Source organism: Petaurus breviceps, unplaced genomic scaffold, assembly GCF_028583685.1.
Source record: "Petaurus breviceps papuanus isolate PSGF00001 unplaced genomic scaffold, PetGlider_PUasm1.0 689, whole genome shotgun sequence".
Classification (NCBI taxonomy): domain Eukaryota; kingdom Metazoa; phylum Chordata; class Mammalia; order Diprotodontia; family Petauridae; genus Petaurus; species Petaurus breviceps.
The window spans coordinates 3898144-3918850 of NW_027186458.1; the positions used below are offsets into that span (position 1 = coordinate 3898144).

Sequence of the window (20707 nt, forward strand, 5' to 3'; positions counted from 1 at the left end):
AACCAGGCTGCCACCATTGAAGATGAAAAAGAAACTTCTCGTGATATTTCATCAACAGGCTGTACCATCAAACAGACAGAAATAAGACCAACTTCAGTCTAATTAAAAACTCACCTATATTAAATATAGGTTGCCTTGTACTCTAAGTTTGGTCACTAATTAGCTAACAACCTACTTTTAATGAAATGTCATAGAACAAGATAGTGGAAGTGAGGTTCTAATGTGACTACTTCTTCAATGAAAATACAGTTCGTAAATACTCCTATTTATGACGTGTTGAAACCAAAGCCACAGAATCTTACGACTGGCCAGGGCCTTCAGTGGCGATCTAGGCCAGGGTCAGGACATAACCATATGTAGGCCAAACTTTCCTGCCACTTGTTTTCATAAGGCTCATAAGTTAAGAATGGTTTTTTACATTTTAATGTAAAATGTCATGTAAAGTTTTACAATATTATGTTGATTATTATAATTATTATTTACATGATTAGATCATGAGCTCCTTGAGGGCAGGGACCATTTTTTTTGCCTTTCTTTGTACCTCCAGCAGTTAGCACAGTGCCTGACAGACAGCAAGTGTGTCTTAAATACTGACTGACTGACTGAGGAGGACTTCTCTCCCCATTTCCCACTCGCTGCTTTTGCACTTCCTTTGACTTCTCCATCAAGTCTCCTTCCCCAGGAAACTCATTCCCCTGCAGGACTGAATCTGTCTGATCCTTAAAGGTCCTCAGGCCCCTCTGCACCTCTGCCTGGACAGCTTCTATTTAAGGAGGGGGCTCTGCAGCTTTTCTCCCCATTTCCCACCATCTTTGGAACTGTAGCTTGTGCCCCTTCCTTGCCTCCATGCCCACCTTTTAGGCTTCCTTTCTGGCACTGTCTTTACTCCATTAGACTGTAAGCTCCCCAAGGGAAGAGGAAGTCTTTGCCTTTATTTCTATTCATATCCACAGTTCCTGGCACATAGCAGGCATTCAACGTCTACTGACTGACAGACTGACTGAAGTAGGAGGGAGAGAAAAGTGGCCAGGGAGTCATGCTTTGGCTCAGACAGTCAGCAAGTGATGGGTGGTGGGCTGCCACGTCCCCCATAGTAGCAATCGTCATGCTGATTTGATTATCAGTTGGTCTATTAAATGATATTACGTTAATAACATTTGTGGCTCCTATGACACTGTATTGTCTAAGATTACATTTTTGCAGACCCGATATGGGATATTAGGACAGATATACTGCTATGATAACCTCAAGTGTCATACTAACCACATGCATCTGTATGTTGTATTATGTAACTGCCTTATGTTATTAACATTATGTAACTGCTATAATATTATTAATAATTTTAAAAGTTAATATTAATTATATTAATATTTTAATCAATATTAATAATTAAATAAATTAAGAATAATTTAAATTTTTAATTAAGTTAAAATCATTATTAATTAATAAAAATTAATTGATATTAATTATTATTAACATTATGTAACTGCCTTAATCTCCTCATTAACATTAAATGGGGACAGTGACTAGCATATTATACAACACTATAGGTAAGAACAGAACCGCATCTACATACACCCAGTATCAATTTTTGACCTAGTGAGGTCCTTCATCAGCGAAAATATTATTTAAATGTCAGGTAATCTGGAAGGTTTTATTTCAATGTTTTTAGCCCCAAATCCAAATGTGGTTTAAACTTTTTCCAAAGTAAACACAGCCATAGAATCAGGTATCTGCCAGATTTTTTACTTCTTGCTTGAAATAAACAATCATGAAGAACGAATAAATGGTCTCCCACAAACTGTACTTGTGGATTTAAGTGCCGACTGCAAACAAGAACCTGTGTTACTTTCTGGTACTATCAAGGTACTTTTGTGGCTTATGGTGAGGAAGAAGACAGGCCCTGGCAGAGTCCCTTCTACCCCCTTTCTCAGAACAATTCTTAAGCACTCCTGGAGTCAGTCTTCTCAGAAAAGGCCTAATCGCAATAAAAATTAAAAGGTTTCCTCAAGCAATGATTTAGCTAAGAAAAAAATGATACCATCTTGGTACATGTGTTTCCTGCATTTAACAATGCACCTAAAACATGGTAAAACAGAGTAAGTTTCACTTACCAACAAGAAGCCATACGACATTGGAGTTATGTTCTGTTAGAAAATCTTCCAATTGAGTGATACTGGGGACAAAGCTATCATTTTTCCTTTGATCCATTGTGAGAATCAGCATCTACAGGGCTAAAGCATTTCAGAGTTTTAAAATTTAGTAACATACAATGACGAAAGCTGTCAGTGAAGTCATATAAGGAGAAAATGATAAAACAGGCCAAACTGTATTTGAACACATTTTGTTTTTCATAATGAATATTATGTGAATATTAAAAAGATCCTAAATGAAAGAAAAGAAAGTGCATTGTCTATATAGAGACAGAATTGCTACTGCTAAACCAAAAACACAGCCTTAGTTTAAATATAGTCTTAGGCAAATGATGTGTCAACTTCCACAAAACATTTTCTGTTTAGTCATTAAGACTACTCTTACAAAGCCACAAAGCAGGACGACAAGTTAGATAACAATGTGACCAACAATTTTTAATCCTACTAAAAGCAATTCAACAAACATTAAGTTACTAAGGCTACTATGTGTAAAGTACTATTCTAAGTGACTCAAAATAGCTAATAAAACAAATCACCCAGTTTTGTTAATTAGTAACAAAACTAAATTAAGTCCAGAAGAACAGCTGCCAAACAGAAAAGCTTATTTGGGGAGCAATTTCAAGGGTGCTTGATTCAAAGATCTTTGGGCCAAAAGGTATTCTGATGCAATCTGAAGCAAGTAGCAGGCACAGACTGACATGGATTAGCTAGTGAAGCTAGTGGTGGATCAAGATACAGAATCCAAAATACTTGTTTTTAGCATCTTTGAGAGAGAGATTAAAGTGGTGGGAAAAAAGTGGCTTTGGTGTCCGAATTCTGGGTGAAGTCTTGGCTCCTTTAGATGCCAGGTCTGTGACCCTGCACAAGTTACTGAATTTCTCTGAACATCCTTAACCTGTAACACAGAAATAATAACAATTACACTATCTACCTGACACTATCTACCTGTGATGGTCTAATGATGGTACTTTATGAAGCTCTGCATAAATGCTACTACAATGAATATCAATGTTATTCATATTCATAACTGGTAATAGCTTCTTAATGGCTGATCCTTGACTCTTACCTCCTCTGTCTGGCATCCTGGGCCCCATGTCATCTGATGCCTCCCTACCATCAATCCAGCCACACTTTTACTGCTCCCCTTCACACACTCCAACCTCCTGCCATCCAAACAGGTTTTCATGCTATTACACTCAGGCTTCCAATGTTTGCCATGCCTGAAATGTTCTCCCACTCCCTACCCTTCCTTTACGTGCTGAATAGGATGACACCTCCAGCAAGCGTGGCCATGATCCCATTCCCAACCCTCTAAGCAATGGCATTCCCCCTTGGACCACCAGAGCCCTCTTATCATTCTCTAGTGTAGTTATCCTGTAATGTTACCTTATGTACCTAGCACAAGTCCCATCAGGGCAAGGATGCCTCTTCATTAAACCTTGTACCTCTCCAGCTCCTAGCACAGTGTTCTGTACACAGAAAACACCTGATAAGCTCCTATGCTTTACAGGCTTTCTAGCATCAGTGACTATTGTGCTTTGTCAAAGACTTTTCTGCATTTACTTAGATAATTCATATAGTTTGGAATGTTGGTTATTTTCTCAAAATAAAAAATACTTGCATCACTGGTATAAATCCAACTTAGTCATAATAAATCATTTTTAAAAAATTGATTATTGTATTCTTTTGCTATGATTTTATTTAAAATTTTTGAATCATTTCTCATGAATGGTTTTGGCCTAAAGTTCTCATTCATTGTTTTACCCTTCCTTAGCTTAGTTATTAAGACTAGATCTTATATGAAGAGTCTCTCAATCTCTGAGAATTTGAATACTACAAGTGTTAGCTGTTCTTAAAAGTTGATAAAACTCTTTTGTAAATACATCAGGTCGTGTTCCCCTCCCCATCCTTTTGTACTTTCTTTACAGCTATTTTTATTTCTTCTATTGAGTTTAGATTAAGATCTCTATTTGGTATTGTTAGGTAGAATACTGTATATTTTCGAAGATAAACTTCTATTTCTTTCCTGTTCCAGGTTTTGTTCACATACACTTGCATACAAGATTTTCTGATAATTCTTTTCAATTCTTCTAATTTTGCTGTGAGTTTACCTTATTTTGTTGGTTTTCTAATCTCTTCTTTTTAACCAAATTAGCTAAAGGTTTATCAATTTTGTTAAGTCTTTTCCAAGACCCAGATAAGATTTGTTTATAACTTTTGTGGTCTTTTTGGTTTTCAATTTATCTGTCTCTCCCCTATTTTCAAGATTACCTCTTTTACATCTATTTTGCATTTATTTGTTGGCGCTCTAATTTGTAAAAGTCATTTTCAGTTTGTTAGTTCTCTATTAGGCTAATTATATGTTAGGTATATAATTTTTCCTCTGATGATTTTTCACATAGTTCCAGAAATGCTAGCAATAGTTAATAAGATGAGGAAAAGAAATTAAAGGTAAAAGGGAAAGAGGAGTCAAAATTATTCCTATTTGTTGATTTAATCAGAAGATTCTAAGGAATCACAAAATAAGATAATTGAAACAATGAGTAGCTTCAATAAAGCTGCAGGCTACAAAATAAACCCAGAAAACAACATCCTGTCTATGTAATAATAACAGAATCCAGGAGGTAAATACTGGAAAGAACATTTTCACTGAAAATAACTAAAAACTCATAAAGTACCTGGGAATCGATCTCCAAAGCACACTCAATACTTGAAAAAACTCAATTACAAAATGTTCCTTAAGGAAATGAAGAACATGTTAAGTGACCCCTCAGCCTGTTCAGGACACACTCTCTGCTGGTTCTTCCCCTACCCAGCAGCCCATTCCTCAGTCTCCTTTACAGAATCCTCTTCATTTAGGCCACAACCAGTAACCATAGGGATCCCCTTCTTGGGCCTTTCCTTCTGCTCATATATATTTAACCCAGTCTGGTTGCAACTTCCTTAGCTTTTGTCTTTTCCAGCTTGGTCATACAACCCTCTGATTTGGAGCCACAATCCCACCATCCCAGAGACAAAGTCCTATCTGTCATCATATCTGTCATTATAATTGGTTCTGAAGCTTTCACTAGCTTAGCCAGGCTCCCTTGTCTTCAGTGTAAACCTGCATGAAGGTTAGCTTAAGGAACCCTCATTTCCCAGCTCAAGGCAGGTAGGAAGACCACTAGCTCACTGGGGTCTATATGATGTGCAATGACTAAGCATTCTTGTTTTACCCCCTGGGGAGAGACTGCTCACATCTGCTCTGAAGTCAGGGGTCTCTTGGGGGAGGGGGGTACCCCCTTTGCCTGCAGCTTTTTGCTCAATTCAAGCCAGAAGTCTTTTTTTCTTTTCTCACTTTGTTTCAGCTTTATAGCCGTGGGCGATGCAAGGTCTGAGTGAGCAGGTTAGCTCCCAAAGGCACTTTCAAATGCCAAAAAGAACAGAACGTTGATGCTGCAGTTTGATGTACCATGGTGATGACAAAGCAAGTGACGTCCCATTTTGCTTGGAGATCTCTTGAGAGCCTATGGAACTGATTGTCATTTCCATGCAGACGATTCTCAGATCTACTTATCCAGCCCTAGCCTCTCTCTTAATGAGTTTTGTGATATCTCTAACTAAAGGCCCAACTCACATCTTAAACTCACCATGTCCAAAACTAGGCTCGTCATCTTTCCCCCCAAAACCACTCTTCTTTCCAACTTTCCTATTGCTTTCTAGGGCACTACCCTCCTCCCTCATCCCAGCTCACCACCTAGGTGTCATCTTCATTTCTTTCACATCCCACACCCAATTAGCTGTCACATCCTGTCATTCCTACCCTTGAAAACAACTCTCATATCCACAGCACCCTTCTCTCCTCTAACATTGCCACCATCCTGCAGCAGGGCCTCATCACTTCAAGTCCTGGCTATTTTCCAAAATGCAATTTCAGTTTTTATTTTAAAATGCAATTTTGTAATTTCCCAGTATAAATGTTCTTTCTTACCTCTTCCATTCATTGAGAAAATAAGATTTATGTTACAAATACAGAGTCAAGCAAAAAAAATTTTCTCATATTAGCCACATCTAAAAAAAGGAAAAAGAATATATTTCAATCTGCATTCTGAGTTTATCACCTTTCTACCACGTTTCATCATGAGTCCTCTGGAATTGTGACTACTTAGCTTGTCCATCAGAATTCCTGTCTTTCAAACTTGTCTCAGTATTGCTGCTGCCATTAAAAATGTTCTCCTGGTTCTGCTCACTTCACTTTGCCTTAATCATACAAGTCTTTCTAGATTTTTCTGAAACGATCCCTTTCATCATTTCTTACAGCACAATAGTATTCGGTAGCCTCTTCTCGTTGTTGCTTTTAATGCATGTCCAGTTATTAATCTGCTCTTTCTCTTTTTCAAGGTCGCTCGCAGCATTTAAAGATATAACTTTTCTCCCAAGTACATACTTTGACTGCATCCCAAAATTCTGGTATGTTGTCTTATAGTTGTCATTATGTTTAGTGAAATTGTTTCTATGATTTGTTCTTTGACCCATCCATTCTTTATGATTTAATTAGTTTTCAATTATTTTTAATCTTTCCTTCAAAGATCCTCTATTTAATGTAATGTTTCTTGTATCATGATCAGTAGAATTTCTGTATATTTCTGCTTTTCTGCATGTGAGATTTTTAAAGTCCTAATACATGGCCAATTTTTGTAAAAGTGACGCCCAGAGTTGAGAAATAGGGATACTCCTTTTGATTCCCATTCAATATTCTCTGAAGGTCTATCATATCTAACTTTCCAATTCTATTCAGATCCTTCATTTCTTTTTTGTTTACTTTTTTAATGTTGTTAAATTAATCTAAAGCTCCCCCCTTTTAGTTTTACTCTTTCTTCCTGTTACTGAGTTACTGCTCTGACACAGCATCAGAAGCATACAAGTGCTGTCTGCTTTTATTCCTCAGTACATGGCACTACAACTGTGACCCCTGCCCTCTGCCCTGCCTAGGCACAGATCCCCATGTTGGTGTGCTCTGAACCTGTAATCTAGAACTTTGTAGTGAGTAAGAGGGCTGCCAGGCCTACCCTTTGCTACATCCTAGGTGCTGTCTTAGTTCAGAGACCCCCAAGACTTCTTCCTGCCTCATGACGATGGGGGTTCCCCAAGCTGTGCGATCTGGTCCTCTTTCAATCCCCATACAATGTAGTGTTTGGTCCCCAGCATGGTGTGCTCCTGACAAGAATCCAGCCCCAGTAGTGTCTGCAGACCTCTCGTTCCCCCTACGCTGACTGACCTGGGCTGGAAAATTAACTGTGATTTTTTTTCTTGGATTTCCCCATGAAGAGTTAGCTGGGCATATTTTCTAGATCTTTGTTGGACTGTATTAAAGCAACTGGGCTGTACTTCTTCCTGTCACTCTTGTCTCTTGACTCTACCTTTGTAATGGTAAGGGAATTGGAAGATTTTCCCTGCCCCTTAATGAGCCTTAAGTAGAACCCAACAGGAAGGGCTTGATTGTAGGGAGGCTTGTTTTTTAGGAAGGTCCACACCTTTTGTTACTTTGTAATTAGGCAGTGGGTCAGGAAGATTGTAATGTCCTCTGACCCTGAAGAAGGATATAGATGGATGGACAGATGGACGGATGGATGGATGTATGCATAGATAGACAGACAGATGATAAATAGATGATAGACAGACAGATAGATAGATAGATAGATAGACAGACAGACAGATAGAGAGATAGATTCTGAGGTGAGGTTTTGTTTGGGGGCTTACTTATGGAAAGAGTTGTGTGATTTGGCCAGATGAGACTCTGGGCAGCTGATGAGCCCCCTGATTTTGAAAACCCAAATGTTGGTGCTTCTCTCTCTGGTAACTAACTAGGTATGGATGTAATGGTCAGACAGCTAGAAACCCTGTCTGTTGGTCTGTTGAATTGTGTTATTTTTTTCTGTTTTTTCTGTCTGCTTGTAATTTCTGTTTGTATTTTCTGAAATTCAGGTTGCTAACTTTTTCCCCTGAACTAAGTGAATAATATATGTATATGTGTGTGTATTTAATTAAAGATTTTTGATCCCTTTAAAGTTGCTGTGAAGACCCTGTGCTAGTAGCCATCCTGGGGATGCTAGGATGCTTGCTGTTACAGCCTCTCATGCTTGGAAAGCAGCAGCCTGTTAGCAAAGGTCTGACTAGGCTACCCCTCTATTCAGTAAACTCCGATGTCTTCTTATCACCTTCAGGATCAAAAAAAATCCTCTGTTGGGCATTCAAAGTCCTCCACAACCTGGCCCCCTCGTACCTTTGCAGTTTTCCCATACCATTCTCCCCACCATGTATTCTGTGATCTGGTCTCACCTAAAATCTGACGTTCTAACCGAAGCCTTTCCCAACCACCCTCCCCGCATCCTAGCACCTTACCTCAGCTGGCTGTGTGCAGTTTGTCCCGTGTTGCATTCTATTTCCACACAGCTGCCTGCGTATCGTCCCTCCCGTTAGACTGGGAGCTCCGAGAGCAGAAACTGGTTTTTGCCTTTCTCTGTATCCCCGGTTTTAGCCCAGTGCCTGGCACACAGAAGGCATTTAATAAATGCTTCTTGTTGACTAAATAGCCAAAAAAATATTCAGTGCTGATGAGTGGGCCCTGCCAATTAAAAAATGTCAATACTACTAAAGTTAGCTAATTTATAGATTTAATGCTTTACCGATCAAAAATTCAAAGGATACTTTGCAACACTAGACCAAATACTAAAAGGAGTCATTTCAAGGAACAACAGATCTAGATTACTAAGGGAAATAATTAAAAATCAGGTAGGAAGGAAGGCAAATAGCACTGCCAGGCCTCAAACTATATTCCAAAGCAGCAATCATGAAAGCTTGTGCACTGGTTAAAAACTAGTTAAGTTAAGAAGATCCATGAAACAGTGAAGACAAGGAAGAGTTAAAAAAAAATGAACTCAGTAACTCCGTGTGCAATAAACATAAATCACCTAAGAAAGAACTCCCTATGGGATACAAGCTGCTGAGAAAATCAGAAGGTAACCTGGAAGTAATTAGGCTTAGATTAACCTTTAAGAATGTATTTCAAAATTGATACATGTGACATCTGAAGATCATACCAAAGAGAAGTTCGTATACCCTTCGCATTTAGAGGTAGAGGAAGAATTCTTAACCAAATGAGGGAAAGAGGCAGTTACAGAAGAATATATAATTTCTGATTACATTAAATTGAAAAGGTTCTGCAAACAAAATTGATGTATCTAGGTTAAGTATGAAAATATTCAACTGTGAAGAAAATGTATCAGATGTCTTTGATAAGGGTTTGATACCGAACAGGTACAAACAACCTAATAGAAATCTTTAAGACCAAGAGCCACTCCTAATAAACAAGCTGTCAAAGGATTTGAATAAACAGTTCTCAAAAAAAAAATTACAAGTTATTAAGAACCATTTGATATAATGCTCCAACTCACCAATAATAAGAGAAATGCAAATCAAAACAAGGAAATTTTACCTCATGCTCTGCAAACTGGTAAGGAGGCAAAAGAAGACAGTAGTCAGTGCTGGAGGGATTGTGAAAAGACAGGCATATTAAATACATTTTTGACAAAACCACAAATTGGTACAACTAGCCCACAGAGCAATCCGGGATTATGCAAATAAAGTGACTAAAATGTCCATACTCTTCTGACCCAGAGATTTCACTGCTATATACTCCAGGAAAAGTAGATGACAAAAATCGAGGCTCAACATACACCAAAATACTTAGTATTTGTTTGTTGTTGAACCCAACTGGAAACAAAGCAGATGCCATTTCCATCAATTAGGGAATAAGTAAACAAACTGTGGTATGAGAATTTACGGAAAAGTATGGCTCTGTAAGAAAAAACCGAACACAATAACTACTGGGAAGCATGAAGAAACTCACATAAATTGATGCAAAATAAGGTAAGCAGAGGCAGGAATACAATATATGAAACGACTATAACAATGTAAACAGAAAAACCACAAAATAACTGAAACTAAATGCTATGAAATTCAGAATTAGCCTGGCCCAAAAAAGCTGCTTTCTCCAGCTCTCATGTACAGGTGGAGGCCCATGGATGTGGAACATTAAACATAATACCAGAGTCATTTAATACACTGATTGGTTTTGCTGACTTTTCTTTCCTTTACTGCCCTTTAAAAAACATTCTTTGTTATAACAGATGGCTCTCTGGGAGGGGTAGAGGAAATGCAGGGGGAAATGTAGGCAAAGTATAAACAGGAGACGCCACTAAAAATCTATTTTTAAAAAAAGAGCAGCGAATAAGGGCACCAGACTGGGACTCGAGCAAGCCCGGCCTCCAGTGTGGCGGCACTGGGCACACCGCTGCCTCTGGACATCACCATCCTCACCCAGAAAACAAGGGATCTGACCAGGACAAGCAATCCTCTTCCAAACCCAACATTCTGCGGCTAAAGGACTGCGCAGAATCACACAGAATCTTAAAAACTAAATCAACAAATCGATTTCTAAATATTGTACCAGGTGATAATCAACACACATTTCTGAAAATAAGACTGAAAGAGGCGACCATGGACATCTGCAGCTGCCAACTTACATAAATACTTCTCATGTATACAGAATCCTTCTGCGTTCTTATCACACAGATTAAGGTCGTCTTCACTAAGAGAATTACTAGAAAACAAGGAGGCTTTTACAAGCAATCTAAGAGGGAACAGGGAGGCCTTTGCAAGCAGCTGGTCACAATGAACCACGTCTTCACTGCTCCACACACGACTTAAAGATGTAAAGGATACAAGATCCCACTGCGCTTGTTTGTCAATATGAAAAAGAATCCAATCTGGCAGAACAAAAGAGCTACATGAAGGCTCCCTTCCAGGAAGGCATCCTAGGTCTCTAACAGGAAAGCCATTCACGATTCCTGGACAGATACAACAAAAGAAAGAGCCCTTTTAACCCACCCTCTCATCATCATCTTTAGGTAAGGCACAAAGCAGGAAGACGTATGTTTGCCACTCTAAGAACTAAGAGCTCTGGCACAGAATGGTGAAGTTGCCAGGGCTCAAGCCCTGGCACACGGAACTATCTCCTGGAAGAAATCTAGAACCATTGAAATGAGTCTGGCTCGACCCATTGTAATGGGAATGCAAATTTGGAAGATCTTCCCTGCCCCTAGGCTAAAATGCACCAGAAGCCTGGGGAGGGAGGCTTGTTTTTCAGTAGATACTTCTTGATTGGCCAGTGGGTCCAAAAGGTTGTTACATTCTCTGAGCCAGGAGAAGGCTATATAAGCCCTGATGTGTAGCTTTGTTTTGGGGGCTCACTTTGAGAAGTGTTCTGTGATTTGATCTGGATTCTGGGAAGCCATTGTCCAGGGCCCCCCCAGCTTTGAAAAACCCAGATGTGGAAACCCAGATGTTGACTGGGTATGGATGTAATGGCTGGACAGTTTGGAAATCTGTCTACTTGATCTGTTTCTGTCTTGATAATTCTGCCTGTATACTTCTTGAAGTTCGGGGTGCTGACCTTTTTCCCCTGAACAAGGTAAACTATATATGTCTGACTGATTAAAGTGAGCTTGTTAACCCATTTTGAGTTGCTTTCCTTTATCAAAGCAGATCCAAGAACCTGTGTGAGCAGGCACCCTGGGGACACTGGGGTGCTTGCCGCTACACCCATAAGACAGGAAACATCACACTCTCATAAGTACATGTGTCTGGGACACACTAATTCCCCAATCTCTATTGAAAGCAACACAGTCCTTCTAGTGACCCAGGTCGAGTGGACATTCTACGAGGGAGATAAAACCTGCTAGCCCTTCCTCAATTCCCTCCATCGCTGCAAGGGCAACAGTGGAGTACTGCAAGGACTCTGACTGTCCAGCTGGCATGGCCCTTGACACAAGACCAATCCATCCTCTTAGCCTGTCACAGAATCCCTTGATGGTGACCTCAGTCCTTTTCTTATCCAGAGATCCTCACAGCTCACACCCACCATGCCGCTCTCTAGGGGCCTCTTTGTGACAGGCATCTTTCACTCTTAGGAGGCAGTGGCGGCCACATCTTGCAGCCATGCAGCAGTATCAGTAAAATGCTAGTCCTGAAAAGCTGGGATGCTGCTTTCATGGGAAGCTTGGGGTCAATAAAAGAGCTCTGAAATGCCCTGAAAGCAGGCCAGTCTGCTGTCTCCTTTCCAACTCCTGAGCTCAGCTCCCACCATCTGTATGCTCTCACAGATTTCCAGACTGACGGATGAGCACTGGAGGGGGCCTGTTCAAAGGTACACACACTCTAGATCCATTTGGTTTTCTCCTGGGAGGACAGACATTTCGAGTGAGTCCAGGTTCCTCCCAGGAGGCTCTGAAATGTCCTTGGGGCAACCAGCGCACGGCCATCCCAAACAAGAACATCCCCCAAGAGCCCACTGCCCCCAGGGCTATCACATGCTCCTCAATGTGGGCTCAGCACCAGATATCCATCAGTGGCAACTACCCTCAGGGACTGAGCATCTCCCTCTTCTTATTACCAAAAGGCACTGACCAGGGCTATTTCTGCCGCTACAGCTTCCAAAGATCCTGCAATGATGTCTGTGGATGTTGGTATGCCCAATATGAATGGCATGTGGATGTAAAAGGGCAAATACAGGACATGCCAAATAATTACATTGGGAATACCCCAATAAGCAAATGGATAAAGAATATGAGGTTTTCAAAGGAAGAAACTTAAGATGACAACAATCATGAAAAAAATGCTATAATCAGAAAAATGCAAATTAAAACATCTTTAAAGTTCCACTCCAAAACCACCAAAAATTACAGGTTTGTTTGAGATTAAACTGTCCAAAATGACAAATGTTTGAGGGCTTGTGGGAAAACAGATGCAGAAATGCTCTGCTGGAGTGTGAAATGGTCTAGCCACTCCAGAAAACAACGTGGAACCGGGCCCTCAAAGCTACTGAACCAGGACCCTCTGACTCTGCTGTGCTACCTCTACTGGGCTTATGTCCCAAAGAAATCAAAGGAAAGGGGGGAAAAGATAGATATCAACAAAAAGAGTCCTCCCTTCTTTTTGTGGTAGCCCCAAACTGGAAGCTCAGGAGCTGTCCAGCAAGCTCCAACCTACTGCCTCTAGGACAGAACAGAGGCCCCTCTGAGAGGCATTTCAAGCCTCTCACAAGCCAGCGCCCTCCTAACGTTCTTGCCTCACCTATGACATCTCCTTCCTCTCTTCACATGCAGCCCGACCCAGTGCCTCTGCAATGAATGACCTTCCACCATGTCTAGACCAGGGCTACTTAAACTTTTTGCACTTGCAACCCCTTCAGATCCCATATGGGTCATCGCCCACAGTTTAAGAAGCAATAGTAGAGAACGTTCTCTCTTCACCTCTAACCCCCAGAATCCTTCTTTTCCTTCAAGACACTCCTCAAGGACCACCTTCTACATACAAGACTTTCCTGACTTCCCCAAATGCGTGTATCCTCCCCCCAAATTACCAAGTATTTATTTTGGACTTGCTCTATGTATATTTTCACGTGTATTTCTTATCTCTGCATTGAGAACATAAACTCCTTTAGAGTATGGCTCTCCAGCAAAGTGTTTGGCACATGCACTTGTAGCCTAACTGAATTAGCAGGTTTCCTCCTCAAATCACCTTGCATTTACTTATCTGTAGACAGACTGATAACCCCCTAAAAAAAAAGGCTCCTTAAGGGCAGGAACTTTTTCAGTTCCATACTTATCACCCCCCATCCCAAGTACATTTCCTTGCACACACTGGGTCCTTAACAAATGATTGCTGAATTCAATTAAAATGACCAATTGGAGAAAGGAGGTGAAAGAATGGTTAAACACTAAAGTTTTGAACATAAGAAACTGGATGGAAGGTTTGTGCCATCAACCAATATTGATGGAATCATAAGGAAGAACAATGTGGGACATATTGTGTTTGAGGTGCCGACAGACATACAAATGAAGATGTATTCTTGGCAGATGTGAATGAGTCTAAGTCTTAGAAAAGGCTAGAACTGCAGATAAAGATTATTTCTGGTTATTGCTGTTACTGAAACTTAAAAAATAAAATAAAATGAGATTTCAATATATTAATTAGCATTATTTTTAAGATTTGAATAATATTTAACAACTTTTAATGTTTATGTGCTCTATACTGCAAAAAAAAAGTGGTCTAAAAATAATCAACAAGCATTTTTAACACCAACGTGCCACGCTCTGAGGATACAATTTTTTTTTAATTAAAAATAAGACAGTTCCTGCCCTTAAGGGCTTACATACATTTTACTGATCAGACCATAGCACTAAAGGCTGATTCTAGGTCTCCTTGAATTCTCTAGATCTGCTGTGTACATGAAGAGGGATGTTGAGATATCTGAGGTTAAGAAACAATAAGCATGGGGGGGGGGGGGGATAGAAGTACGACCTCCTGCTGCTCCGGCTTCCACCTTCCCAATCAATGTAAAATGGGGACTCTGAACAAACTTGGGAGGTACAGAACCCACAAAATGACACAGAGCACCTAACCTCCCTCTGAGGACAGCCTGGCAGGCCAGCAGGAATCAGCCAGCACAGAGCCAAGCCTAGGCCCTGCCCAGGCCTCATGAGCCAAAGGTTTTAGCCCCAGGGTGGGTCTGACCAGCCACCTGCTGGAGAGACTCCAGATCAGCAGCAGCTGTGGTCATTTCCAGAATTATCAACACATAGATGCGAAGGACAAAGTGAGAGGTCAGTGCAGTCTGGACTCTGGGACCCAGTATGTGGGAGTGTGTGGCTTTTGCCCCCGGGACGAGAAGCCGCTGAGACACCAGCACAGCCAGCCAGCACCACCTGGCAGCTTCAGCTCCTGCCTGCAGAGTGTAGGGGTACCAAGCGACCAATCTGAGGGGTAATAACTCTTGCTTTAACCTGCTTGGATCTGGATTGCGGTCTAGGGTGGAGGTCCTGGGGTGTGTGTCCAGCTTGCCAGAGTGTGTGGAGACCTCAGAAAGGACATCCAACTAATACCTCAGGCAGCTTAGAAAACCCCAGCGTTTGGGACGAAAACTCCCCTGTCTGGTGGCAGAGTCCTACTGTGGCAAAAAGCCCAGGGGTCAAGTGGTTGAGGGGTGACATGACCAGGCAAACGAAACAAAGCAAACAGAATATCACAACATTAGACTCCTATTTTGGGGACAAAAAGGAGCAAAGCATGGAACAGGAGGAAGACAGTAAAGTCAGAACTTCTGCACCAAAAGCTTCAAAGGAAAATACAAGCTGATTACAGGCCATAGAGGACCTTAAGAAGCAGATAAGAGAAGTGGAGGAAAAATTGGGAAGAGAAATGAGAACAATGCAAGAAAATTATAAAATGAGAGTCAAAAGCCTGACTGAAGAAAATAATACCTTAAAAAACAGACTGACTCAAATGGCAAAGGAGGCTCAAAAAGGCAATGAGGAGAAGAATGTCTTAAAAAGTCGAATTTGCCAGATGGAAAAAGAATCTCAAAAGCTCACTGAGGAGAATCATTGCTTCAGAATCATATTGGAACAAATGGAAGCTAATGACTTTATGAGAAATCAAGATACTATTAAAACAGATCCAAATAAATGAAAGAATAGAAGGCAATGTGAAATATCTCATGGGAAAAACCACTGACCTGTAAAATAGATCCAGGAGAGATCATTTAAAAATTATTGGACTACCTGAAAGCCATGATCAAAATAAGAACCTAGAAATCATCCTCCAGGAAGTTCTCAAAGAAAACTGCCCTGATGTTTTAGAACCAGAGGGCAAAATAGAGGTTGAAAGAATCCACCAATCACCTCCTGAAAAAGATCCCAAAAAGAAAACTCCTAGGAATATTATAGCCAGGTTCCAGAATTCCCAGATTAAGGAGAGAATATTACAAGCAGCCAGGAAGAAACAATTTGAATATTGTGGAAACACAATCAGGATAACCAGGATCTGGCAGCTTCTACACTGAGTGATCGAAGGGCTTGGAATATGATATTCTAGAGGTCAAAGGAGCTGGGATTAAAACCAAGAATCACCTACCCAGCAAAACCGAGTATCATGTTTCAGGGGGAAATATGGTCATTCAGTGGAATAGAGGACTTTATACCATTCTTGATGAAAAAACCAGAGTTGAATAGAAAAATTTGACATTCAGATACAAGAAGCAAGAGAAGCATGAGAAGGTAAAGAGGGAAAAGAAATCATAAGGAACTTATCAAAGTTGAACTATTAACATTCCTACCTGGAAAAACAATAATTGTTACTGATGAAACTTTTGTCAGTATGAAAATAGTTGAAGGGAATAGAAATATATATGTCTATATATGAGGATATATGGGCATATGTATACAAATGTGTGTATATATGTTTACAGGTATACATAGATAGAGGGCACAGGACCAATTTTAACAGGAAGGGATGATACTTAAAAGGTGAAATTAAGAGGTAAGAGATGAATATAATGAGAGGAGATAGGGAGAGACAGAATGGGGTAAACTATCTCATATCGAAGAGGCAAGGGAAAATGGTTACAATGGAGGGGAAGAATAGGAAGGCAAAAGGGAATGGATCACAACCTTATTCTCATTGAATTTCACTTGAGGTGGGAATGAAATACACACTAAATAGGGCATCCCACCCTACAGGAGAGTAGAGGGGAAAAGGATCAGAGGGGGGTTGATGGAAGGGAGGGCAGGCTGGGGGGAAGGGAAGTTGGAAGCACCCACTTTTGAAAAGGAACAGGATCAAAGCAGAAAACAGAACAAGTGGGACATGGGATAGGAGGGAGGGAAATATAGTCAGTCTCTTATAATATATCTACTATGTTATTGTTTTGTATTAGCTACACATTTACAACCTAAACTGAACGGCTTATCTTTCCCTTGGGAGGAAGGGAATGAATCTTTAATTCAAAGTTTTAAAATCAAATGTTTAAATATACATATATATATATACATATATATACTATTATTAATACTATTTTACATGTAATTGGGAAATAAGATACACAGGCACTGGGGCATAGAGATCCACCATGCTCTACTGGAAAAGTCGAAAGGGGTATGGGAGAAAATATGGGTGAGAGCAAATTGGAGGAGGGGATACCTGTGGGACTGCTATTTTGGGGTGGTAGGTAGGGGAAAAACGGGGAGAAAATTTGTAACTCAAAATCTGGCAGAAATGAATGATGTAAATCAGAAGTTAATAAAGCATTTGAAAAATTAAAAAAAAAAAAAGAAAACAATAAGCATGATAGGTCTATATGCCAAAGACATCCCCCCAAAAAGGGAAAAGGACTTATTTGAACAAAAATATTTACAGCAGCTCTTTTTATGGTGGCTAAGAATTGGAAGTCGAAGTGATGCCCATCGGCTGCAGAATGGCAGAACAAGCAGTGGTATGTGATTGTAATGGAATATTATTGTGCTTTAAGAAATGACTAGCAGGATGATTTCAGAAACACCTGGAAAGACTTAAATGCACTAATTCATGGTAAAATGAACAGAACCAAGAGAACATTGTACAGTAACAGCCAAACTGTTTGATGAATTGTCCATAACTTAGCTATTCTCAGCAGTACAATGATCCAAGACAATCCCAAAGGACTAATGATGAAGCAGACCATCTGCCTCCAGAGAAAGAACTGATATTGTCTGAATACAGACTGAAGCATGCTGTTTCTATCTTCTTTCTTTCATTTTTTTCTTTTATTCAAGTATTCTTGTACAAAATGACTAATATGGAAATGTTTTATATAGTTGCGCATGTATAACCTGTATGTGATTGCTTACTGACTCAGGAACAGGGAAGGGTAGGGAGAGAGGGAAAGAATTTGGAAGTCAAAACTTTAAATAAAAATGTTTAAAAAACTTTAAAAAAAAACCCACCACCACCACAAGAAAGCGTAAGCAGAGTTGGAACATAGGCTTGCTAGTAAGATCACGTAAGCACAGGGTTACATGCTCAGTGAATTAGCAACGATTTCATTTCCACAGAGAAGAAGCAACTGAGAAGACAGAGGGTGGTGCCTATTACACAGACTGATGGGACTTGTTACATAGGATTGTTTGTCAAAACCAGACTCAAAAAACATTGCTCGGGTTATCATAAGTCATTCCCCAGCATTTAAAGCAGTGACTGGTACACAGAAGGAACTTAATAAAATGCAAACTGAAGTATCACCTTTATCCCTCCCCTATCTATAGCTGGACAAGATACCTCCTTGTACAACTTTCTTCCTCTCCCTCTCCTTTCATGTTTTTATGATGTTATCTTTTATATTTAGATCATCAATCAATCTGGAATGTATTGTGGTATGGGATATAACAGAAGATGCTGGCCTAAGCCTCATTCCTACTAAATCGGTTTTCCTGGTAACTTTTATCAAATAGGCGGACTTTATTCCAGCTGTCAGTAACATGAATTTATCAAACAAAAGGTTCCTATGATCACTGCTTACCTGGTCAACACCAAATAGTTTTGAATATTACAGCTTTAGTTTGCAAGACAGAAATGGTTTCATTATATAGAGCCCATAATTGTAATAAAAGTGGTGGAGTTATATAACTTATAACAGAAAAAATTAGCCTATTTTCAATTAACTTTTCCTTCAAGTAGGTGCAAAGAGATTAATACAAAAATCCTATGGAACATCTAGTACTTAACTTGCAAAGCATTGAGGTAGTTAAACGGGAACTATACATTTAGAAAATAAAGTTTCTCTTTTGCTTAAATCACCAGGATCAGATTGCTAATCACAAGGAAGAAGAAAGAAAAACTCCTTTCAGCATGGCTTATTTAAAAAGAAAAGGCTAAAGCAGCATAACCAAATGAGGTTTTCTAAAAAATCTGGTCACCCTGCAAATTAATTGATGGCATACCTTGTCTGGGGAGGATGGGAAATCCCTGGGGCATGTAACAAAGACTTTTGAAATCCATCTACTAAAAAAAGATAAAAAGATGTCAACCATTGCCCAGGAGAAAAGCCAAACGAAAGTCAGAGAGATGACCTAATAAAGTAGATTAAGCTCTCCGAAATTTTTATCTAGGACTAACTCAAAATACATACAGCATTAACATTAACTTTGAACTTTTTTCTTTTTTTGGAGGGAAATTGGGGTTAAGTAACTTGCCCAAGGTTACACAGCTAGTTTTTGTGTAGGTATTAAGTATCTGAGGCCAGAACCGAACTCGGGTCCTCCTGACTACGCAGCTGGCGCTTTACTCATTGCGCCACCTAGCCGCCCCAGACTTTGAACTTTCAAAGAGTAAGATGGATAACCCCTAATAATTTGTATCTTTGCATATATTCCTAACTTATAAGTATCTTAACATCAATTTCAGAATGCAAATTCACAAAACAGTAATTGTTTGTTTTTAAATGTGAACAAAGATATCTCAGAGAGTTCTTAAATAAGTAAAATCTCCCAGACTGAATTAAGTCCCTGCTCTGCCATGAAATGCCTGTGATTCTGGACAAATCATCAAGCCTCTCTGGATCCTAATCGGGATTTCACAAGGTTTAATCAAATCAAGTCAACAAACATTTATTAAACACCTACTGTGTGTGTCATGCACTGGGTATATATAGGAAGAATGGCAAAATCAGTCCCTGCCCTCAAACAGCTCACATTCTAAAGGATTCAACATGCAAACAACAATGTACATAAAAGACAGAGTAGTAAAGCCGAGGCAATCTCACAGGGAGACCAGCAGCAGTAAGGCTCCTTGCAAAGCAGAGGATTTTAGCTGAGAGGTGAGGGAAGCCGGGGGGGGGCAAGGAGGCAGAGGCGGTTGTCCCCCAACATGGAGGAGAGCCAGGTAAAATGTCGTCAGGAGATGGAGAGTCTGGTAGGGGCAACGTCGCCATGATCCTTGGCAAAACCAGAATAAGCCAATCTGAAAAGCGACACGCCATGTACTGTCTATTAAAACAAGACTAGATCTGCCTTAACAAATCCAGAGTTCTAGGTCTTCAAGGCATCTAGAAATTTCATTTCAGTAACAAGTGCTCAGAAAATAATCAGCCATCATACCAATCTCATCTTAAAAATTCCATGACAAAGAAGGGCTCTGCCTCGTACAGTCTGCTCTGCTGATTTATTTCACCAAAGCATGGCATGTCTTTCCACCTTCTCTCATCCCTTCTCACTTCAAACAATTCTAACTCATAAGAGATGCAACTGAAGAATAAAATGAAACAGTCACTTAATTTGAGTAACTTATCAAGAGTGAGTCCCCCAAATGAGATATTGTAAAGCCTTCTGCACAGGGCCTGGCACATAGGAGGCACCATGTAAACGCCTGTTCTCTTCCTCTCAAAAGCATTATTTTAATTATAATTTATTTGTAATAATATTATGTTATCACTTCTCTGTATTATCAACAAAAATCAGCAGTAAAATACATAAAAAAGAAACGCTACTGAAAACACCACCAGAATGTATAAAAGATCTAGGAATCTGGACACACATAGACCAAGACTGCCTGAGAACTGCTCCTTACCGAATGAAGGGCGGAAGGAAGGAGGGTGAATTAATTTACTAAGCACCTCCTATGGATCAGCCATATCTAAACATTAC

At 39.9% G+C, this 20707-nt stretch overlaps 1 protein-coding gene across 3 annotated transcripts in view; it reads right to left on the reverse strand.

Moving 5' to 3' along the window:
• BLTP1 (bridge-like lipid transfer protein family member 1) overlaps positions 1–20707 on the reverse strand; it is a 211117-nt gene that overhangs the window by 181112 nt on the left and 9298 nt on the right. For all 3 annotated transcript variants that reach the window (XM_069104875.1, XM_069104876.1, XM_069104874.1), the window contains exon 3: positions 2115–2234. In XM_069104875.1, the coding sequence (XP_068960976.1) occupies positions 2115–2226 (112 nt within the window). In that variant the 5' untranslated portion in view covers positions 2227–2234. The remainder of the gene's footprint in view (positions 1–2114; positions 2235–20707) is intronic.